This window comes from Periophthalmus magnuspinnatus, chromosome 5 (assembly GCF_009829125.3).
Source record: "Periophthalmus magnuspinnatus isolate fPerMag1 chromosome 5, fPerMag1.2.pri, whole genome shotgun sequence".
Taxonomy (NCBI): Eukaryota; Metazoa; Chordata; class Actinopteri; order Gobiiformes; family Gobiidae; genus Periophthalmus; species Periophthalmus magnuspinnatus.
This window is the reverse complement of record NC_047130.1, coordinates 2191029-2215901: the sequence shown is the minus strand read 5'-3', so window position 1 is coordinate 2215901 and position 24873 is coordinate 2191029. Positions and strand designations below refer to the sequence as shown.

The following is a 24873-nucleotide window of genomic DNA, read 5'->3' as shown; positions in this document are numbered from 1 at the left end:
ACTGAGCAGGTGGATGTTGCTGCCATATCCAGCTGCCTGTACAGTTTAATCACATAAAGGTTTATCTTTATCTTATCTTAAAGCAGTGAAGCTCATTGGAGCATGCTTAAGACTAAAGGCAAGATCATTTGAGAGTTTAAAAAAAACATGCAAAATAGGACCTTTAAATCATAGAAATGGGTGAAGGTGGAATCTAAACTTAGCAGAACCATTGCACTGTGAAACTCACCAGCACATACACCTCCAGGGTCAGTGTGGCTGAATATACAGTGAAATATGCAAAAAAGCCAGCAGGAAGCAGACCGGGTGTGTACATAGACTTAAAGTATACAACTATGATTGTGCCAACGGGCGGAGACGTTTCCTCAACCAAACTAGTCACTATTTGTGGACCTCCATCACTTTTCCGTATTGTACAAATTCCTTTATGATAAATTAATGTTGTAAATATGTGAAATATGACGACCTATTAGCACCTTTTGTGTGGCAGTGATGTTGAAAATAATATTGAAACTGTGTACATAGGCTTTACCTGCACTGTTCACCTCACAATAAACCCGCGTGAACAACCCCATCTGTGCTGTTTTGTGCCTTGTTTTGCAGAGTGGGAGCGGCTTGCGTGAGAGATAGTAGAAGTGTGGAGGTATGTGGCCCTCGGAGACTCTGTGGGCCGAGGCATCCCCTGTGATTGGTGCAAATGCTGCTTTTAATAAGAGAACAAAAGAGGAACTGGAAATGCATATGTTTTCAAAAATGTGGACTTCCCCCCTTTTTTTCAACAAAAGCCTCTCACTCTGCGGCCTGGGTAATTTTATATTGACTGTGGGTTTGGCAGGAGACGAAAAGATCAGAAAAGAGGCACCAGGGAAGAAAAGGCTTGAAGATTGTGCTGAGTTTTATTAGCAGTATTTATTCATTTTTATGTACGCGGTGGTGTGAGTGTGAGCGGCCAGGACAGGAGTGATGGGCAGCACTTTTGATCGCTGTGTGCGTCTCTGATACATCCGCGGATTTGATTGACAGAGTTATAATTTTAACCGAGTTGTGTGCGACCACATGTGTTAATTTGATCCAAGAGATTGTCCATGGTGATCTATGAAGTTAGCTTAGAGTTTTCGCATGAATGTGTCAGTCAGTAATGCACGAATGAGTGTATTTTTACAGCTGTGTGTCCCAGGCGTGAGAATTAGATATGGTTTAAGGCAGAAATGTTACTCAACTTCACATTGCCTTTTAATCATATTACATTACGCACATTGACTTAAACTTCATGCATTTGTTGGATTGTTAATAATAAGGTATTTTTTACCGCAGAATACTTTTTTCATGCAATTTTGGCTTGAAACTGCTTAGTATTAGTGAGAAAAATAGAAAACACAGCTGTTGTGAGTACGCGTGTGTGTGTGTGAATTTTCTGTATCAATTCAGTGATAATTTAAAAAAAAAGTATGAAGTATTCAGAATGCAGTACTCTGAATGGACCCTGAAAGAGAATACATAAATAAATACATTTTTAAATACAAGTATTCTGTCCAACACGGCGTATGTGTAATACAGAACCATTCACGTAACATGAACATTTGGAATCATTCACTTTGTTGAATGGAATAACCAATAAAAGTAATATATTTTTATGCTACATTATTTGTTCTCCTGCTTCCTTCATAAAATCCGCAACTATAGGCTTTACGTGAGGTGCTGGAAAAGGACTGATGCTTGGATCTAAGTTTTATTCACATGGTACAAGTTTTACCATCATCAAAACATGCAATCTGTGTCGGGGGGGCAGTATGAAATGAAAAGTCATTATATTTCATAAAAAAAATTATTTCACTTTTTATGTCCATATGTTTTGAATGTAAATAAGAAAAATCTAACTTTCTCTTTGTCCTGAGCTGCATTGTTATAAATGACTGCTGCTATAAATAGGCTCCAGCAAACCTCCTCTTCTAATCAGTCTGCTTGGCGTTGTGCACGATTACAACACAGTGCATTTCCCCTCTTTCTTCTCACCTCATTAACATAGTGTTATTTTAATCATGAAGCACTAATTGTATCTTAATTGATAGCAAACAATCTGTAATGAGAGATGATGTAAGGAAATGTAAAGTGGGATGCCGACAATGGAGCGGCGGCACTTGGAGCGATAAAGAGATTTGCTTACAACAACAGATTTGTGATTTATGGTCTGATGAAACGTTACAGAACAACGTCACTGCAAAACCATCGGAGCTGCATCTGCGTGCACTTACTACAACTCAAAAAACTGTTTCATTTTTGTGTGTGTAGAGTATTTATTGTCAAACTAAGAAGTCTTAATCTCTGACATGGTTTTATATTACTTGTTTGTTTGTATTTTATAGGGGAAATGTTTTGCTTTAAAAATATCAAGTACATTTCTTGGATTTCCTAATTCAAATCCTTGCGCCCTCCTTTTGATTATATTCTACACACACTTCAAGATGTATCTCTCAAATATATCAGACATGTGTTATAGATGTGGGTTATTTTTTATTTAATTTTTTTTTTTTATTAGGTGGTTTTAGCTCTGTGATGCTCCTTTCACAGAAGATTCATCATAAAACAGGCAGAGCTGCAAGACGAAGGTTTTGCACCAATGAAAGTTTACGGTGGTCTACTGGCAAGGGTACTTTCCTGTAAAGTGATTTGAAAGTGAGTTACTTAACAATTCTACACTACACCCATAAGCAGTATTTAAATATATATACTGGTAAAGCAACGTTGTAATATTTAATTATTACATTTTATATTTATGCTTGTATTTACACAAACCTCTTTCTCAAGTATTAAAGATTATTCTAAATATTTATCAATTAATTCTATAATTGCCGTATCTATGAACTTATCTTACTCTTCCACACAACACAATAACAACACATACATACATCACACTAAGTCAAAATAAAACATTTAAAATAAAGTTCAAAATAAAGTTCTTATGGCAAATTATGTACAATTTTATTACAAAATTGACAACATGCAAAAAATACAAAATCAATAAAAACATCCAAAAGTTGCATTGTGCTGATAAAAAATACTGTTTGGTACAAAATGTGAGACACTGTGCAGAGAAGGCAGTTCGTGCGTTGCATTGTTCTAGTGGTCTTATGCATGAGTGCTAAAGCTTAGTCACACCTCAGGCGCCACATCTTATCTCTCTATACCAAAGGTTTGTCCAATTACTCACAGTGTCTTCTTCTTGGCACATACACAGGCACTTTTTTACTATAACAACCACCAAAAGGGAAGTTCAAACTGACAAATGTATCAAATGTGCAACTTACTAGTGGCTACAAGTGTTCAAATGCTCACAATAGAAATATATAAAAGTATTAAAGCAGTCTATTTGCAGACAAAATTAGCTTGTTGAAAATACTGCTATGAATATTTGAAAAGTGGCAGTCCATCCCTGACTGCGTATAAAAAATAAATAAGCATATTTAACACTGTATGTTAAGGGGTTCAACCACTCTCATAATTGACATAGTAATTTCACAGCATGATTTACTTGAACAATGGCTTTTGAAATACTGTACCTCCCTGTGTATTTTTATGGAAGTTATTTGATTACTTAACATAGAAATGCCACTTATTATGCACTGCATCAGTAACAATAAATATATATTTCCTTCCTTTTTATTCTGCTTTTCATAGACTTTTGTGACTTGGCAGGAAGCTTGACATTAGCAGGAAGCTCGACATTGGTGAGATTGGTGACACTGCAGAAGTCATATTTGGCATAGTATTCCTTTACATAGATGCATCATCACATTGTATTGTATGGCTTCATTTGGTTGTTTAAAAAGTGTAACATGTAAAAGTAGTTGATATGTACAGTTTATGCATTGAAATTGCTTGGTAAAAGTCACTTCAGGTTTTTATTCTTGGTAACTGTGAATCTGTCATTTCTAACTTCAGTTCACATTTGTCCATAGCTCCGTTTGAGTCCCATGTATTGCTTTCTACGTGACAACTGTCTATGTCATTTGACTCCCCACATTTTCCTGATGGTGACTGTTGAACATCTGTGTCACCCGTGCTGCGCATCTCTTCCTCCTCCTCCTCTTCCTCCTCCTTCATCGCTCCTTCTGTAGCTCCATCCAGGCTTGAATCGCTGAGAAACGAATGAGGCGTTTGGGTCTCCTCTAAGGACATGTGCGGGTCTTCGGACTCCCCCAGGCGTCCGCTGAAGCCGCCGGCCATGGTGAGGGGCATCTCGTCGGGGTCGTGGTCAGGGTCCTGGTCCTTGCTGCAGTAGGCGTAGCGGTGGTTCATGTGTTGGGAGTAGGAGCCCGAATGGGAGAAGCGTTTGCCGCACTTGTCACATTGGTAGGGCTTTTCTCCGGAGTGCAGCCGGCTGTGCTCAATCAGATGGTGCTTGTGTTTGAACGCCTTCTTACAGATTTTACATTCATGGGGACGCTTGCCTGGGAAAAAAAAATAATAATAATAAGTTCAAATTAATAAAAAAACAGAAAAGTATTTTATGTTGTATATTTGAGCATCTTCCTATACATACTTGTTGATGTTTGACATTATTTGACTCAATTCATCCTTATCATATCTTTACATAGTTTCATTTCTAGATCTTAATATATTGTAAGCACATCTAGTATACAGTATTTTCACCTGTTCACTCATGTTTTAGTCATATTGCTATTACTGTCTAATCTAATAGAAGTGGGAGATATATCACAAATTGGTAATATCACCATTTTTGGATTGTTTTGGAAATATGCTAAATTAGAAATGTCGAATGTATCGGCTTTAGTTAAAACTATTAGAAATGACCTTAAAAGAGACAGAAACTTTAAGTGTAGTCTCCCAAACAAGAGTATACAGTGATATTTCTGCTGTTTTGTGGTTAATTTTATTGTTAATTTATGTTTTATGCTAGACTTGAACCCCAACTAAGATATTTGCAGACACATTTTATACAAACACTGTTAAAATAATGTCTGAATATTATCATCACATGTAAATTGTCATCAGTATTGCCCACCCTTAATAACAACAACCCCACACAACTCCACAAACTATCTCCGATAATTAAATAAATGCTATTTCCATGTATACAAACCTGTGTGCTCATATTTGTGCCGTAGAAGCGAGCTGCTCTTCTGAAACGTCTTGTCACAAATGTCGCAGGCGTACAGTCCTTCATCGGTCTTCTTCAGTCTTTTCCTGCCCGGTCCTACTTCACCGTCAAACCCATCGTCCATCAGGGAGAGGTAGTCCAGTCCACCACGGCTTATCATCTCACCCTAAAAAAAACCCCGCAAAAGCTTGTTAAAATAAATTCCAATACAATTTAGGGTTTCTGGTTTGTTCAGACTTACCATTAGCGCTTGTCTCTCTTGGTGGATTTTCTTGAGAGCTGTTTCTGCTTCACTCTCCATCATGTAAGCCATTGGTGACAGAAACACAGGACTACTAGCTGATTGTCCAAAAGGAAGCGGAGCAATGCCTTCATGTCCCAGGCCAGACTGGTTAAAGACGGGGAACGCGCCATACATAGAGCTGGCGAACAAGGGTGCGCCGGGAGCAGCATAAGCCGGGTGATGAGGCAGAGGCACAAACGAAGGGTGCGTTGGACTCAATTTCCTGATTTGTTGGTATTCCCTTTTCTCTCCTCTGCTCGAAATACCATTAGGGGTTTTGTTTTTGCTCTCTTTAGGCATGGATAGGTCTAGTGGTTCGCTCTGGTTTCTGGGAGACAGGAGTTCTGGCGGACAGTTGGTGAGGTCGAGACACGGAGGAGAGCCAAAACCACCTGTATTCTTCCTGCTTTGAGGAGATTGTAGCTTAGGTGAATGGTTAAGCATTTGGATGGGGCTTCCTTTCTCTTGTGCGGACCAAATTGACGGTCGGGAGGACAGCTGCGGCGGGGAGTGCATAGCGACCAGAAGCTGTTGAGGGACAGAGTGCCAGTTGGACTTCTGAGGAGGCGATTTGTTTGAGGAAATACCGTTGGCGACTTCGTGCGGTTTCCCGTTCTCCGTTTCCTCTCGGTTCATTTTACACAGGTATCGCTCATGCTGCAAGAGGACGGCCACGTTTGGGAAAAGCTGAGAACAAAAGCGACAGGAGACCCCGAGCCCCTCCTTCTCTCCATTGTAAACATCTTTCTTCTCCTCCATTTTTGCATCTATATCTAATTCCTGCTCTCGCTTCACTTCCCTGTTCAGCATCTTCTGCAGCACCTGCTCAAATTTGGTTCCCGAGTTGAGATAAGGCAGGAGGGTGGTGCCTTTGAGGATGCTAGCTCTCAGTGCTAGCTCTGACTGAGGGTCCCACATTCGCCCCATGTCTACAGGCCTGGGGAAGCCCTTGTGAAGCTGCTTATTCTCCTCTGGCTTGTCATTAGCGCCCCTCCCTCCGCCTGCAGAGGGAGAGGTCTGAAACGTGGCCTGAAACATATTTGGGCTGTGGCCGTTCAAAGCGGCACCGGCGGCTCCAGTGTTCCCTCCTCCACTGCTAAGGCACTTTTTGCTGCTCAGATGAGAGCTGTAGGACCCAGAGTGCGAGAAGCGCTTCTTGCAATTGGAACATTCATATGGCTTCTCACCTGGAATAGAAAAAAGTGCAAATTATTTCAAAATATTGTAAACCAAATAATAAACGTATTTTCTATTTCTTCGTCATCATGCTCCATTGTTTTATTTAACTAATTAGCTTGGCACAGGCGAACACAATGGAGTGTAAAAGTTATTTAGTGAAAGCAATAAAGAGCTATGGGTAAGGGAAAATGATTACAGCTTACCACTGTGGATTCGGAGATGCTCTTTGAGGTGGTGTTTATACTTAAATGCTTTCCCACATTGAAGACATTTAAACTTCCTCGTCTCTGGGCCTTGTTCAAAAGTTATAGCACTCTTGAAAGACAAAAAAAACCTTATTAGTTGTGGTGGCGTTAAAAAGATTGTGTAAAGCTCTGTCACTTAAACCACTAATAAATAAGAAATGCTTTGTAGATTCTTACTTTTTCCTGAAGTTGGTTGTGGAGTGCAAGGTGCCGTTCCATCTGTGCCCTGAGGGTGGCAGTGTATCCACAGAGTGGGCAGACCATGGGCCCTTCGTCCTGCTCCTGACAGTACTTGATGTGGTCCCTGAGAGCGGCGCGCGGGTACGTCCTGTGGCAGAAAGGACACGCCTGTAGACTCTTTCCACCATCTGAAAAAGTCACAAACACACAAGAAAGAATGATTATTGCAAACAGTTTTACACTTTTGTTACTTAATTCTAGTTTTTAAATCTAGTGGCAAATATATTTATACAGTTACCCTTTAGCTATTTGTTCTAATTTGCATGTTTTTAGTCACGTGAACCTTTATATTGCATTATTCTGGAGACATTATTTGACAGTGAAATCAATGAAGTTTAAATCTACCTGTTGCATCAGGAGACCGATGCTGCGCTCCAGGGGACCAGATGGCGGCTGGTAGGTCGTCATGGTTACTGTTCTGATGGTACAGTGGCGTGCTGCTGTTCTGTGTCAGATGACCCAAAATACTTGTCGAGTTTGAAGCCCTCCTCAGCTGGGCCAAGAACTCAAAGTGTGCCAAGTCCTCCAAGGCATTCTGAGAATCTGAGGTCTTTTCTGCAAAAAAGAAAAAAAATATATACATGTATATACATATAAGTATCAAATATCTTGACAATTGTCCAAATCTGTCTTTATTAGTATTATTATTAATTTGAATAGCATTTATTATTTGGCATAATGTAATAAATATGTAGTATTTTTACACAACAATAATAACAATAATAAATTGATGTTTGTGATCTAGTGATTACAGAATAGATTTTATTATGCAGGTAGGTTTTTAAAGTTTTCCATTTTCGTGCTGTTGTGGTTTTGAAAAAGTGAACATTTGAAGTTGCTGAAGATACTTGATAAGTCATTGTGGTTCAGCCGCATCTGTGTGAATGTGAAATGTGAGAGTTTATGATGAGTGCTTATTTAGGTATCCACGGCACGTACTGCATATTTAATCTAATGCCACTACATTGTTGACTTTGGGTCTGACAGATAGACCACTTTGTGTGAACTCATTGTTGGCCACATGTAAAACTGAATTCCTAGGTTTCCTCCTTGTGTCCTTGAGCGCAATGACAGGCAGGAGACACATGTATGTGAGGAACATGCGGCGCCTCCCATCACTAGCCGCGCCAGTCAGCTCTGCTTACAACCACTTTGAGGAAGATTTTTCAAATGTTTGCAGATGTTGGCATATTTTGAGCAGTTTTTAATGTGGCAATGGGAAGAGCCTGTGTGGTTTAGTGTTGTAAAAACTCAGCTTTGCCTTCATCAGGCCAGGCCAAATCACACCAGGCCAGGGAGCTAAGTGATTGTTAGTAGGCAAGCCGCGTGAGCCTTTGATCTGCTCTAAATAAAAGGGAAAGCCTCACGTCGCAGCGCGCTGATTTCAGTACCGTAACGTCACCTCTTTGATGCATGGAAATATTGTGACATTGTGTGGGATGAGTTCTTTTGTCATGCTTTCAGAAGGCAGCCTTTTCAAAGAGGAGAGAGAAAAGGAGCCATGTCTGAGGAAGGCATGCTTTCACAAGGAGCTGATATGAAGGTGTAAGGAGCGGTTTGGAGCACGGGAGCGGCTTGCATCAGAAACACTGTAAATTTGTTTACACATACTGTAGAGGCCGACGCAGCATTCTCAAAAACAACTGTGACCATATAATAAAACAACGCTGATTGTTTTAAGTTTGGAAAAAGTTTATGTTTACACTTATTAATACTTTTATTTAAACAAGAACTTCTAAAAGAGAAACCTGGCCAAGGTAGTCGCTGAGACTATTAACACAATACAGAGAAACATTAAATATTAAATTGTAATAACAACAGCATCTCTCAAGAAAAACTTAAGTCTTAATCATCTCATTTTTAATTTTTTTATCTTACAAGTTTCTGATTCTGTCGCTAAAGATTCCATTCTAAGACCAATCAACAATTGATAATATAGATGAACAGAGCATAATTATATTTGGGATTTTTCACCTGCATCCTTCTCCTCAGCCGGGTCAGTGACAGAAGGGCTCTGGCTTTGCCCTTGTATAGAGCGTAGGGGACTGCCCGGCTCCTCTGTGCCCTCGCTGGGCGTCAGGCTTGCCTTGTCCAGGCTCTCTGGGCATTCCTGGGGGTCCAGGCTCCAGATGCCCACCTCATCTTCCCCCTCCGATCCCAGGGAGGTCACCTGATCAGCCTCCACTGCAAGAGAACAATAAGAGGTCAGAAAAATCATGCAAAACCTTTTGGTGTCCCACAGAAGAATGAAACAGTATTTAAACAAACATGTGTCTTTCATCTATTGTGGCCTTAATGTATTTGATATTTTCTTTAAAACCTCTTTCATAAAGCATGGCACATGTGTTTTTCATATTATTTAGGTAAACAATAACCTAAATGCAAACCAACCAACCGCGCTGTGCACACGGGTTTTACACCATAAATATAGGGGCAATTAAATAGTCATATTTAAATGCATATTTGATCTATTAATATGTCATGTACCTCCATCAGATACATATGGATTTCCCCTTAGTTAAAGCTATAAGCACATAGGTGGATGTGGTTGCTTGTGTGTTGCACTTATCTGTGTAGTGTGTACCAATAAAAGCACTCATAAACTGAGCCGGACTGAAGTGCTCGCTCAGTGCCACATGACTGTTTCCCATGGCACAGACAAGAAATGGCAATCACAAACACATGCCCTGGATTTCAGCTGTAGGCTCCGGTTACCCCGACTTCTTTTGAGGACTTTCTGTTTCTCTTTTGCTGATTGGCAATATCTAATCACAACCAAGTAATGACCAGTTAAGAGCAGAGAATACAGCCAGTGGCTTTCATCAAACAAAGCCATTGTCATAGAGAGAGCGCACTGAAGACTAAGGGCTAGGCCAACTCATCTTCTTGTCTCCGCGCTGTAGTGTTTTTAATTAGCAATGCAGCTTTACTTTCAATAACGCTCATTAATAAAAATCTACAGAAGATTCACAGCTTGTTCAATGTAATAAACAAACTCCCAACTCCACTGTCCTCACAACATTATTATATCACAATCTGTTGGTGCAGTTTTGGAAAAGTTGTGCTGACGTCTCCATAGAATCAAAAGAAGACAAATTTTATTTAATTTTGTTTTCAGAGTAAAAAATGTAAAATCTTTGTACACTTGACAACCTTTCTGTATTAACAAAGTTTATATTTATGAAACCTATGTAGAACTCATTAGAACTCAGTCAAATCGAAAGGACTTCAGTTCGCCAAGGGGCCCACCCGAAATACTGACACATCGATTGAGCGTTGTAACAATTACCAAAATGCATGACACATGTTTATATCAATGTGCATTTCATGCAACCTTACTAATTTGATTTACTCTGTGAATGACTCTCAGCAGGGGCGTTAAGCTGAAACTGGTTATCAAACATCCCGACAGGACATGCCTATGAAGTTTTATGATGTTACTAAGGTTGGACAAAGAAGGTTGCTTGGATGATAGCGCATACCACCAAGTTTTAAAAACAAGAACAAAATCTGGTTTAAATTAGCATCAAATTGGCTGTAATTTTCTCTGCCATGAGTGAGTGACACTGAGACGATATGCATTGTCATTAAAAGCGCGCTGTGTTCTTATGGCTTTGATTATCTGCTTTGTTGACTTGTTTATTTGGATCGCAGACACATCTCTGAAAAAGGATTTGTTCAGAGAGTGCATTTAAATCTTTGAAGTGTGCATATTTCTTCCTTTTAATGTTTTTAAAGCGTGACAATTATTTATGTGAAAAATACAAATAAAAAAGTGTTGTTATTTAGCATATTTAGTGCGTGGGGAGGCAGTGAGTCATTATGAGAGAGATGCTGCATCATGTTTGACTATGCAGATCGCTCGGGTTAACAACTGTGTATTCAGATCAAGGTTTTCCTATTTCCAGGCACAATGAAATCATCTTGAACAGAGGTGAATGGAAAGCAAACAAACAAAACAACATCACCTATTCAAATAGAAACAACTGCACACAGAGGAAACTACATTAAAAAGATGCGTATTTACAGGTACTATCTGCAATTGACTCACTGGTAAATTAATTATCTGGATGTAGCTGTGGTTTCTAAAGGGCAACAAGCGGCTAGCAAAATTTGAATACACTTTGTTAAATTATGCGAGCAATACTACTAAATTGAGTTGTTAAATGTTCATTTTTGTTATGCGTACAATTTATAATAATACTAATACTACTACTACTAAAAATAATAATAATACTAATAATAATAATAGCGAAATGTAACAATAGCGTACAAATACATTACAGCATCTCATGTGGGAACTTAAACCCAGCACAGAGCTACAATTTCAAAAAAAGGTAACAGCTGAAATGAATCATACTTAACAACATTTAAAACAATTCACAATAACGTATCACCAGAAAATGTTGTCATACTGAGTCACCGCTGTGATTGAAAACTAGAGCAGGAAGACTATACAACGTGTGATGATGGTACTCTACCTACAGAGCTGCTCACAGACGAGGTAAGTCCATCACCCAGTTCAACATAGGACAGAGAAGACTCCAGAACGTCCATAACAACATTTATCCCAGAGTTGATTTATCTTGACAGTGTATGAGGGAAACAGCTGCTCACACCTGCAGCCACCACAACACCACCATAGCAAAACAGAGGAACAGGGCAGGACCACAGATGCACCTCCCACCTGACCCCACTAGGTACGCTGTATATGCCACTATAGCGCACGGCATACTCAGAGAAGAAACACATGCGGTTATACTTTATTATTAAAACACCTTCATTAGTCTTAATGAAAATGAAATCAAAAATGAACAAATTGTTTATTAAGAATGATTCAGGCTTAAGTTTGGGTTTAGGGTTAGAAACGAGGGTTAGGATATAATCTAAGGCTTAATAACACATGTGTCAAACTCAAGGCCCCGGGGCAAAATGTTGCCCGCCACATCATTTCATGTGGCCCGTGACAAGGTAAATTAAAATGTATTACTGTCTTAAAATGTCAGTTTATCAGGAGATATGCAGTTACACAGTCATATTTTTTCCATCTATGCAAATTTCAGGGCATTTTACTGATGTGGCCCTAGGTGAAATTGAGTTTGACAGCCCTGGGTTAGGAATTAGAGTTGTAGGAAGATATGAAGTAGTTGAAGTAGTTCCTAAGGTTAATCATTCTTTGTAAACTATTAATAATCATACCATCATGAATTACGCCTTTCTTCGCGTGTTATTAAGTGTGACCAAGCTAATTTTGAGTCCAATTTAAGAAGACATTAAATCAAATGTCATACAACTCCTGACAGTAAATTGAGGATTAAATGCAGTGAATTATACGCTAACCAATAGGAATGTTGATAATGGGATGCCGTGCTGTAATTGCGTCGCATTTCTGTGGGTAGTAAGTAGGAAGAGTGCACATACTTGTCTAATGATGCTGAAGAAAAACCCTGCTAACATTTCGATATGAAAGTCATCATTCAGCTGCACGGAGTTTAAAAAGCAGGGTGCAGGGTATAGTGCAGGAGCGAGACTGAAAGTGTGACAGGCGGGTGGTAAAAGGTCAAAGGCGACTCCTGTAGTGGCTTATGCAGTCAGTGAAACTCAGGGGAAATGGACATCGAGGTAAAGGACAAATTTAAATGGCATCAGTTGCACAGGGGGAAACCCAGGTCTCGAAGCAGTGAAGGAGAAACAAGATGACAGCACTGATTATGAACAGAGACGCCTGGGAACTGTTCAGCAAGTAAAAAGCTGTTAGAAATCGTAATGGGCTTGTATGTGTATAGCAGTCGAACACTTGACATACATTACTTATTGTTTAATTACTTAGAAAACTTAGAAAATGAATCAACTCTGAGATATTGTGATCTAATCTGTAATGGCAATCAGCTGTTTTGGTCATATTGTGATTCATCAATTCTCTATTTAAAGGTAATGTGGATCCTTTCTGCTCAAACGAAGACACTGTCCTTTCCACTTTTCCAATTGGTCAGCTCCTCGGAGTGACTGACAGCTGGGATTAACCGTCAGGGCGGAGTATTGTGTAGTTTTAGAAGAAGCAGATCAATAAATAAAGTCTAGATTTGGCTCCAAGAACATATTCAATCATAGAATTCTTAAGCGATACATGTATTTTATTTCCATTTACAGTAAAGAAAGTGTGAATGTCCTAAAGGCATCAATGGGCTAAGGATAGATATAGACAGGCTTAGATGTGTTCTCATTATGGGACAAGTCGTCATAGCAACTAAACCAGGACTTCGTGATCCCTAGGCCCGTAAGGTCCCAGGGCAGTGGTGCCATCTGAACCCCCGCATTACAAAAAAAGGTCTCTTATATTTGTCAAGGGCATGTTAAGTCGCTCCGGCTAAAGCTTACAGGCTAAAGCTTCCAAGATCTTTTGATAAAACTCATAGAAAAGCCGTATTTGTGTTGTTAGTTGTTGATCATTTGCAGCGTAGAGCACGGGTGCCAATCAAAGCGATGGCCTGTAGTGCTGTGTACATGTGTGATGTTATGTGAAGTCTTAGACATCTGAAAATCTATCTGCTCTTCTCATCTCGTAACAACATATCTATGGGCTCCGAACCACATATGGTGAGAGGAGACCTGCCCTGACCCTGGCAACAGAAAATATGACACGTGAAACTTTAAATAAGTAAATGAAGACGAGAATAAATGCAATTATTCTTATTTTGAATATTGATTTTATATTTTTTTATTTTGAGGAAAACTAGTTAGCTAAATCCTTCTAAATATTATTTTCAAATAGACTTTTAACAGCTTGACACATACTGCTTGTTGTACTAACATCATTTCTATTAGTAAGTAGTATGCTGCTGTCAGTCAGACCAAAATGTGGCTTTGATTTCAATTTTTTTTATCAAATCAGCAACTGCTTTCTCCAGTCCCTCACTGTACTATCCAGTTACGTCAACATGAATAAAACTCACAAATAATCATAATATGAGTTGAACTAGCCTAATAAAAAAAGAAAAAAGTCTATCGGTAGATTATTTAAAATGTACTCCAATCAAAATACTATGTTCTTAATACAAGTCATTTTAACTTAACTGAATATTACTATATGACGCTATGATGTCAATATCAGTGACTAAATCTAAGTGCTTTTGTGCTTGATAAGAGCCTGTCTATCTCCTCTGTGGTGCACCATAGTTTTCCATCCGTGCTTCGCAATAGGGTTTTTTTGAAATAGTCTGCGCATTTGCCGGGATGGAGTGTACGTAAACAACAATCAGTTTCTGTCATTGCACAACGGGCTAACGGGCCAAGGTGAGAGTGGAGAGGTGTGCAGTGCTGTGTTGTGGTTTCCTGTAGAGCTGCTGCCTCAATTGTGCTTTTCGTGTTCACCTGTTGCCGCGGACAACCGCTAAGCTGTTTCATTTGCCTCATTTGACATGAAATTATGTATTTATTCTTTAAAGAGTACAATTTAGTATAGAGAACTCAACCACGTGCCTACAAATGATTCATCTGTAACGCTGTCTGCAACAATTTTAACCTTTTGATTGACCAAAAATCGCAAAAAATCTGAAACAAAATGTAAGTTAAAGGTTGTAAGGTTGTAATGAAATATATTGCTGACTTCTTGGAATAGTCTATCTACGAAAGAAGCAAATATTTCAAGGCATATACTGTAGCTAATGGCAGTATCGTCATCCGGTGCTGACAATGTAACAAACTGATGCAAAATAAATCTCTTTTAATATGGATTTATACACGAAAAATACAAGACGAGAGTTGAAACTTGAAATTTCCACTGACATTTAACACCATGTCATTGTAGACTTCCCTTTTTGTGAAGGGTGACTCATCTGAGGTGTCACTGACTCATCTATTGCCATACCTTTCTTTTGTTCATTGCAGTTTGCTCACCTGCTCTCTTGGTGCTGTTACGGTTGCCCAGGTCGATGCCCCTTTTGGCTGGTCTTACTGGTTGTTTGGTGTTATGCCCTGATCACCGCACTGCCAATCCAAACCCAAACTCCACTTCATTAGACGCCTGTCATTGCAAAGCCTCTCACACCACTCTATAAATACCCCCGTCGTCTCCCCCTCCAAATTTGTTTTCCCTCTTTTTTCGAACACATGAAAATGCTCAGGGACCGTTCCAAGCTCTCTGATGTGGCTCTTTATTTTGTACTTTGGCGCAAGAAACCGCACAATAGTGGCTCCTTTTGAATATTAAAACATTCTCGGAGTGAGCACAAAGGTTTCTGAAGTTTTTTAATAGGGACGCATGCTAAATAAAAACGCACTTGGCTTTTAACGGCTATACAATGTGGGATTTTGGCTTTTTTGATTTGAAGGTGATCCAAATATTTCAAACCAGAACTGCGCTCGTCCAATTGTTCTTCTCCTATTAGAGGTGATGATAATAAGCCACAAAGTTACAGAGTAGAATACAAGTTTAGAGTCTCTATAATGAGCATATGAGATGTAACTGATATATGCATCACATGAGCTATGCCAGTGGTTAACATACATAAAGGGCGCCATCATCTGGTGTAAGCTGACATTGCATGGCACCATTAAAAGCATACTTCACAGTGACCACATGTGACCTTCAAAGAAAGCTTTAAACAACATAGAAAAAATACTTTTCCAATGTGTAACTGTCCCTCCCATTGTTGCCCACATTCCTGTATCCACTATTGACACTTTACGAGGACTGGGAGACAAAACTATAGAGAGGACTCACTTCTAATGCTCCGTTGTGGTTGGACGAATGCGATTAGGTATGAACGCATGTGTGTGATGTGCATGTCACCACCGCCTTTAAAGAGCAACTAATTAAAGTCAGGAAGAAAAACGCCAAGGCAGCAAAACCGCAGTTGGAGTATGTGTGTGTTTGTCATTGCCGTCCTGGCCCAGTTAGGAGTGAGTGAAACCTCAATGAGTGAAATAATGCATTTAAAATAAAGGGCTCAACAAAACGCCGGGTTTATAAAGCAAACTTGGGGATTTTAAGAGGATCTTTGATGTGTATCAGAGGAGGAGAGCGGCACGGCGACTCGGGACGACAGTAATTTTAAGTCGAAGCAGAGCTGGCTGCCTGGCGGAGTGGAGTGGAGCACTGGCTGACTGCCTGCCTGCCTCGCTGACTCGGGGCTTTGATGGCGCACCCCGTTTGAAGTGGTTTTCGGGGGATGGGAGCGGCGTGTGGTGTCAGTGGGACAGGGGAGGTGCTCCGTACAAGAAAAGAGGGGGGCGGATGGATGGTAAAGGGGAAAGAAAGAAAGGGGGATAAAAATGGAAAGTGAAAAAAAAAAGTTTGGGAGGTAAGATAAAAGACAATAGAGAAACAATTAGAGAGAAGAAGAAGTTCTATGTAGACAAAGAGATGGCACACGGTCAAGTACGGCCTACAGATTTGACATCTGAGCTGTGCTTTTAAGACGGCTCACACCTAAACTTATCGATGACGTTACCTTCTGTGATTCTCTGCCAAAAAAGTCTTACAGGACTTTCTTTCCTTCATCTTAAAAGTATAACTCGGCAGAATCCACAAAGTCAGAGTTTTCCAAACTTGCACACAAAGTTGAAAATATTATAATGAGTACCACCTACCTGGATTAAACTCAGTCTGAATTTAGGGGGCAGTGCAGCTTTAGTGCAGTTAATCAAATTTTAATCGTGAGTTGGTCGTTTATAAATGTTAATGATCAGCTTGGGTCTTTTTAATGGAGAGTTTTACAGTCAATTTTATGTCACTACAAACTTGTGACTTGGAACAGACTTTGAAAGAAGAGATTTGACTATTTTTGTGTTAAATAGCAATGGTTAAAAGTGTGTGTTGTACTTGTTTAGACAGAATAGAAAATCGAATTGACAATTTCGATTGAGCACTAACAGAAAAAAATATGATTAATTTTTTGGTCATATTCCTCTGCCTTAACTGAACTTTCTAAGGATAAGACAGGTCTAAACGATACAAATCTAAAGTTGAGTCAGACTGGCATAAAAAGACTAAACCAGATCTCATAAAAGACTGAAAAATATAAACAAATATGAGTACCTGAACGAGAAAAACATTGCTACTTGAACCAAAGTTTAAGCAACATTTCTACACCACAAACTATCTGAGCTACACTTTTTTTTTTTAACTGTCCAACAAAAATACCCCAAACTAACTAACTTTAAATGCATGACAACCTGCCACGTAACATGAGAAAACCTTTGAGAAAACAGAAGATAAGTGTGTCTATCAGATTGCGTTGGACTGATAAATGATAGAGATTAGTCACTTTGGACTTTGTGTATTTGAATCGCTTCCTTAGCAATACAAAATGCATCCGTTCTAAGATATATGTTAGCTTATCGCATAGGTAAATCAAACTGTGTGATATAATATTATAATAATTCTAAGCAGCAGCAGCGTTAAAGCCAGGGATGCTTTCAAAAATAAGATCTTTTTTTTTCAATACATGGAAAAAAAGAAAAGAAAAAGTTTAGGAATGTGTAGTCCCTCCCAGGTAAACAGTGAGCGCGTGGGATGTGCAAGGTATGTGAAGGAGGTACCAGGTAATCGCAGGTACAGGCTGTGAGGAGCTGGCAGTTTCACTCAGCTCAACAAAAACATCTTCATTACAGTGTCAAGTGTGAATCTTTCGTGTTAAGTTTAATTACTGGGGCATATTGTAATTTATATAGTAAGTTTATTGGAGAACGTATGGGGTGAGTATCTCCTTCTAGCAACAGGTGAAGTAGAGATAAAAGATCAGAAAGGAAGAAAGAAATCAGAAGAATTCCCGTGTTGTGTTATGAGTTTGAATCCTAAATAAAAGGCAGAATGGTCTAACAATGAATAATAAATGAAATATTCCAACCTAGGCACATACGAAATGAAAATATGACGTTTTTAGAGAAAAGAAATACTTCAAATAGTGTTAACGGGTCAGAGCAATAGCACAGGACAAATGTGTAAAACAGAATTGCTATTAAAGTACGCTTAAAGGTGTACAGTGTAACTTTTCATGTAGTCTGCACCGGTTTATCTCCTTAGAAACGTTCTTGAAATGTTTCTAAGGAGAAGTTGCACTGTATTACGCTTATGTATCTTGCATTTATTCGATTACTCAAAATTGTTACTCAAAATACCTTTAATGTGATGATACTGTGGAGCATTCAAGGCAAAGCTATAACATCTCCACGGAGACAACCACGTGACAGACAGAAAAGTTACACATTGCACCTTTAATGCCACTCTATCTGCACATCTTGTTCCTCTTTTAACTTAGCTCAGCAGGTTGTGAACAAACACGGACATCTCTTGCTTACACTTATCTGCCTGCTCTCCGCCTCTCTGCCACCCATCTGGGCCTTGTAATACATGACAGCTGAAGCACTCTCTCCCAATTTAATGCGAGGTGTGATAAAACAGCACATATCTATAAATTGTGAAGCGCAGAGCCTGTCTATCGGGATGGTTCGAAGCGCTTTCTTCTGTCACACATGTGCAGCATATTAAAGGCACAATGCTGGGGCTGTCCGCTCTGCAAGGAACATCTACAATACAACAACGGGGTTTGTATCTGCGCTCAAGAAATGAATCAGAAATGAGATTGCATTAACTTGTCTGATGAAGGACGTGCGCAAAAAAATGACATGTAACAAATAGACTACGTTGATCTAATCTTAATGGCCGTGTATTTTTAGTTACTGCAAGTCATCAGTACAATAATATGCTAATGTTTTCTAGCATAACGACTCCTTCTGAATGGAAATGCTTATACACAAGTGAGAAGTTGCCAAAATACAGTTGACGGTAAAGGTGTGAAACATACACTAAATGTAACTACTACTCTTATCTCACACATCTGAAGAGAGTGTGATCCTACAGCGAGTTTTAATTAAAAAAAAGTCTATGGTCCACTATTGGGATATCTATTAACAGCTTTTTGAGCAAAACTGACCTACACTTACATGCAAAACTACACTACATTTCTGAATATGTTCCAAAATGACTTTGTGAGTGAGAAACTTTATATACATTTTTATATTAGGTGCTGCTGTAACTGGCTCACTTGTAATCCCTGTACAAATCCAATAGAGGAATGAAATCAGATCGTTGGTTAGAAATCTGGCCTTCTCCAACACTGCGGTTTCAAACAAAAATGTACATTTTGTCACAGCTCATATGAATTCTGCGACGCTTATTTTCCCTTTGTTGATGACCAGAGCTGGCAAAGGTGTCATTTTTAATATTAAAAAAACAAAATTGCAATTCCAAATGGTCTCATAGAGAAGTTAACAACTGGGAGCCTCCTCATATTGTCCCACTCCTGCAATGGCACCGCAAAACTTTCCGAATAATTCCCCTGACAGTGTGGCCACCACTAAGTCCAAATGTGCCTCCATAAGCCATTGGCCTGCCCCACTGTCTGCATATGAAACATCCGAACGGGCAATAATGGACTAAACATGTGGGGGAGCAGAGGGACTTGATGGAGGGATTCCCCGTTAAAGCAGCTCAACATGTGACACTCCGAGCTGTAGGAACCAATCAGGAAACTTCTCGGTTCTCCCTGTCACCCGTCCTACTGTCTCTACACTGAAAGTACCTCCATGTCTTCCATTCTCACGCTGAGAAAAAACAAAACAAAAAAAAACTTGGTCCCAAACTGTCTCCAGCCTGTCAGCCCCATCAGTTCCCCACCTCTCTCATCCTTTCTTCTCCCGGGACCCTCCCACCCGCTGCTTCTGACGCCTCCACGGAGCCCCTTGAAGAGTCCCGCTAATAAAGTGTGGAGCCTGGGCCGTGCGTTGCTGTCTCGCGTTCCCCACCCTCATCCCAGAGCGCCCATACATCTGCCACTAAACCAGGCCCAACCCGCCTTTCTATCTGTACAGTACAACTACAAGTAAGACCCATCCATGATAACCCCCTTTCTCTCTCATTTCTCCTGTTCAAGTCTTTTGTGTACAGTGTGCTATGTTCACTGTGGCAGCAGCGTGCCAGAAAAAGCCACACAAACACACACTCACAGTCACAGACACACAGCTGGGCCCCAGCTGCATACAAAGGACTGGGGTTTGGAAATCAATGAAGGAGAAAGAAGAAAGGGGAAAAGAGTTTAAATAAATTGGCACTTGAAAAAAGAAGAACATGCAGAAAGAGAGAAACACGGAGAAGGAGAGAACGCGCTTGACAAAAAGGCTGATCACCAAAAACATAATGTGACTGCATGTTTATGAATGTGCCTATGAAACGCAATGGGCCCGACTCCAGCGCTACGGTCCGAGCGTGGAGCGGTGTTCTGCTTGAGGTGCCAAGAGTTTGGAAGCAACAGCAAACACAAAGCGAACACATCAAATAAATGACAAACGCCATCAAACTCTGCATCTAAATGTGATTTCCTTTCGCTCATGACCACACCTGGTGGCAATATGTTCATTTAAAGCTTGGGTACTTGGCGCATTCTTGATCAGACAGGAAATACTGAAATAACTACATTTAAATTTAGCATAACTTGATGACTTTCCAATTTTAACCCTCGTTTTTATCTTTGATCACATTGACCACTGACCAAACTCCTATAGTCACGACAGCACAACATGACAGTGAGTGACCACAAGAGCCAGCAGGAAGTGTCAATCAAGGGTACACATTTTTAGGTTTAGTCTAATCAGTCAACTGCACCTGTTAGATAAGGCTGTGAATCGAAAACGGTTCCTTTTGAGAGGCTGAAAAATGACGTGACTAAGGCAGTTGCAAGTTATTAATTGTTATTATTATGAGTCATTTATTCTACTTTAATATTGCTGCAGTGTTGGCTGTTACTACTCCAGAAATTGCTTGCAGATTTGTATCTTTATGTAGTTTTATTACAACAGGGATACGTAATTAATAGGTAGCGATGTGAGTGAATAAAACTTTGAATTTTCTCTTATATAATTTTGACCGAAAATCAAAATTCCAAGTTTTAATGATTAGGTTTGATCAGGAATCCCTCAGCGTGCACAGAACATTCCACACACTAAAAGCAGACAGGAAAGACGACCGCCTTGCTCTCAAGCGCATGTGAACATGTGAAGTTGTGTGTTCGTCAGATTCAACTTGAGTGTAAGATTTGCAAAAAAAAACTACATACAGCTAATCTTGGGTGCTCAGGGCCTTGTCATGCCGTTGGCCTGATAAGTGGCACGTCCCTGTCAGTAAGGGTACATTCGGGCTGATAGCTTTCACAGCGGCACGACACCGTTGATTTGTGAAATAGGTTGGGGGACGCTCGACAAACTGCTACATGGCCGTGAAGGTGAGAGGATCTAACCCGGGTGACATTTCAGGCCTCCACACCTCGCTCAATGAAAATGAGGAAACACTCGCCGCAAACGGAAAAAAGTATCTGCAAATGTCCGATTGCCTTTGCAGCAAATAGTTTAGTGGCAGTTGCTTGGCAGATGACAAGTAAACACGCCGGCTGTGTGGTTTGCAAAGGCTCCTGGAAATGAAAGCCAGGGTTAGTGGATTTGTATTTGCCCTGCTCCTCCAGACAAAATATCCTCTAAGTCAATATGAGCAAACCTATTCAGTGCTTCAACAATTGCTTTCAAATGCAAACTGCAGCTCACACATGATCAGCATTATCCCTAACCCTCTTTGTTTTACAGCTAGGAGCATTTTAATTTTGGGGATTTGCAGAGATACACAAATGGTTACTAAGTTAAATCAGTAGTTGTAAAAAGTGATGGTGGTTAATTGAAGACTTGCAGAATCTGAGTTTAACATCAGTGGTACAGCAGAATAAATGTTTAGAAGCATCTCTTTGCACAAGGAGGGTGTCATTACTAAACTTTATGTTTACAAAGCACCTCGAAACATTGCACTCTCTCTATTACTGTGGCGTATTGAACGACTTAAAGCCAATGCATAAAGTTAAGGAAGACTTTATTATGACTACAAGTTCCTCTCAAAGCTGTTTTAGGAAGTGCCTTGACAACAACTGATAGGTTTAACTGACATCATCTAAAATTGTAAAGCGCTTTTCAAGTGATGTGTGTGCGCAAATGTAACATGCCCATTTCATTTGAGCTGAAGAGTTCAAGGCAGGACACCATATAACACTAATTTACAGTCCCTAAAATTTTATGGACAGAGTATAAACATTTCTGAGATGTAAAAATACTACACTTATGAAGGTTAGTACAAGATTTAGAGTTTACTCGCATGTTGTTTCATGGTGCAAAAGTTATCAGCTTTTTTTATTTGTTTATCGGCCATTTATTTGCTATTGAGTGACTTTTTTAAAAGAATAAAATGTATATATATATATATATATATATATATATATATATATATATATATATATATATATATATATATATATATATATATATATATATATATACACACACACACACACACACACATGCATACACACATTATGTCTGTTCTAGTTGTTGCAGGTCACTATATTGTTCACTGTGGTGGTGGAAAAGTGCTGCTTAAAATTCTCCTTCAACAGAAAGATACGTTGGCTACATTTCTCCAAACGAAACTTTAACTCTGACTCTGAGATAAATGTGATATTTTATACTTTACAAGTCATGGAATTTTACAAATTAGCTCGCACCTTTGTGTGACTTCACTGCAGTGGCCTGTGTCATGTAGAGGCCACATGACCAAACATAACGGTCCCTCGCTGCGAGGCATTTAAACACAAAATCGCTAAGTCCAAAGTTTCTGTTATAAAGTTTGCGAAAGTACGGCCGGTTCATAACACATAATACATCCTGTTGCATTTATGTTTGTCGTTTTGTAAAATTGCATCCTCCTATGGTTTACTTAGTCGTAAAAACTTGTCCAGACTTTCTCCGCTGCGCGTCTCTTACCTCGGTTTCTCCTGGGGTTGGCTTGTTTCCTTCGCTTGCCTCTGCTTTCCTCTGTCATCCTTGTTTCGGCTCTTGTTGCTCCTTCTCAAAAAGCTGTCCCGGTGCGAGTGTGGCGGTGTCCTGAGTGCGCGTCAGAGGATGAATGGCGTGAACGCATCGCCCCTCGGTCACCGCGGGACACTCTTCTCCGTGCGTGATGGAGGTGCTGCTGCTGCTGCTGCTGCTGCTGGTGAGGAGCAGTGATGTCAGCGGAGGAGGCAGGACCCGGGTCACTCCTGCACCTTATCACACGACCATGTAATGCCTCGAGTCACACCTACAGAACAAAAGCGCGCGGCTAAACTGTTATTTGTGACAAACGTGGTGTATGTTCCGCGCTCTCTCATGTGAAGTGCTCACTCTTTTGTTTAACATTAGGGGCGCTGAATTGGAAGAATAAAACAGAAATACCAGAAGAACCCGAGCTGCACAAAAAGTGTATGGGAAATGATCGCGAAGAGCCAATGGGATGTGCGTAAAAGTAGTGCCTATGATGTCCGATTGAGAACAACTGAGAGAGGCCATTTCTTTAAATAAAAAGCAACTACTTAAACACTTAAAACCTTTGCTTTACATTTTAAGAGCACACGTTTTGTAGTTTACCTCATACGAAGAGCTTTCTAAACTTAACCTCATTTAAACTTACATTACTGGTCGTTTCATGAAGACGAGCCTCTTTTAAATTGAATAAAATCATGCATCCTACACTTAACAGCCGCGTGCACACTTCTCTGCGAGGCTCTTGACATAGGTGTCCAAATGTTACCTGACCCTCCAACACCTCCCATGGGACGTGTTAAAAAGGGTGTGAATTGCCCAGTTAATTCGCTACATGTCCACGAGAGCATTTCAGGTTAATGACAACAGGTAGAGCCTCCTCCCTCCCCCCTCGTGCACGCCTGGCCTCCGTAGGTTTTATGGCCCATGTGTTATGCGCGTCCACCTGCCACCTCAGCCCCCCCTCCCCCCCCTCCAGAGGAACCCGCCGCGCGCCCCTTTCTCCCCTGGATGGCTGTAGGAAGTGGTGCATTCACGGCCCCATTGTGTTGCAACCTGGACCGTAATCTGTTTTGCAACTGAAAAAAACATCCGAAATAAAAGTCTAACACGGCATTCAGGACCCCCACCTTGGCTTTTTCACCTCAAACCTAGAGGGATAATAAAAGCGAGCAGGGGATGCATTTGCTCATGTGGAGTGGCCTACACAGGACTAGTGCACTACAGTGAAGGAGATTATTGAAGTGAATGAGAGATTACCTGACTGGAAACAGAATAAGAGCGCGAGTATTCAGTGAAACTTTCCACCTAAATCCGCGTGAACAAGACCAAAGCACAGATTAACCCCATAAGGATATTACAGAATGTGAAAGTAGCCATATGCCCCTGAGGGAAACTGCAGCTGAGCTTACACAACTGAGTCACCTGGGGCCATTAGCATTTTAGTGCACCTACTGTTCATTTTTACATTTACATATTAAAACATCATTCATTTCTCACTTATTCCTGACTTGTAGTTTGGTCCTAAAATGAGTGAGTTCTGCCATAACCTGTTGTAAGTTTTTTTGTCATGACTGGTCTCATATGTGAGTTTTCAGTGATTGTCAGGGCACAACCACAGATATACCATTAAGTTGACTCAGTTACAATGGAGCATGACTGAAACAACAATACAGATTATTCATGACTAAAACCTCAACGCACATATTCATCTTTTATGGGTTTAAACTCTGTTACGCTGCTCCTGCTTTCTTCATCCTTTTTTTTTTACTATATGCGTGCCCTTATTTGTATTTAATTTAATTACTATATTTCTACTTTTTTATATATATTATTAGTATTATTCAGTCTTTTATGTTGCATTTATCACCGAAGAAAGTTCCTAGTTTGTTAGTTGTGTTCACTGACAATGGCAA

At 40.0% G+C, this 24873-nt stretch overlaps 1 protein-coding gene across 1 annotated transcript; it reads right to left on the bottom strand.

Moving 5' to 3' along the window:
- Nucleotides 1-2954: 2954 nt before the first annotated feature.
- On the bottom strand, nucleotides 2955-23273 carry LOC117370807 (zinc finger E-box-binding homeobox 2-like). The gene is made up of 8 exons (XM_033966347.2): nucleotides 22922-23273; nucleotides 9041-9250; nucleotides 7412-7621; nucleotides 7004-7194; nucleotides 6785-6896; nucleotides 5361-6589; nucleotides 5102-5285; nucleotides 2955-4448 (listed from the first exon to the last, which is right to left on the bottom strand). The coding sequence occupies exons 1-8, from the start codon at nucleotides 22977-22979 to the stop codon at nucleotides 3892-3894; spliced, it is 2751 nt and encodes a 916-aa protein (XP_033822238.1). The 5' UTR covers nucleotides 22980-23273; the 3' UTR covers nucleotides 2955-3891.
- Nucleotides 23274-24873: the final 1600 nt, after the last annotated feature.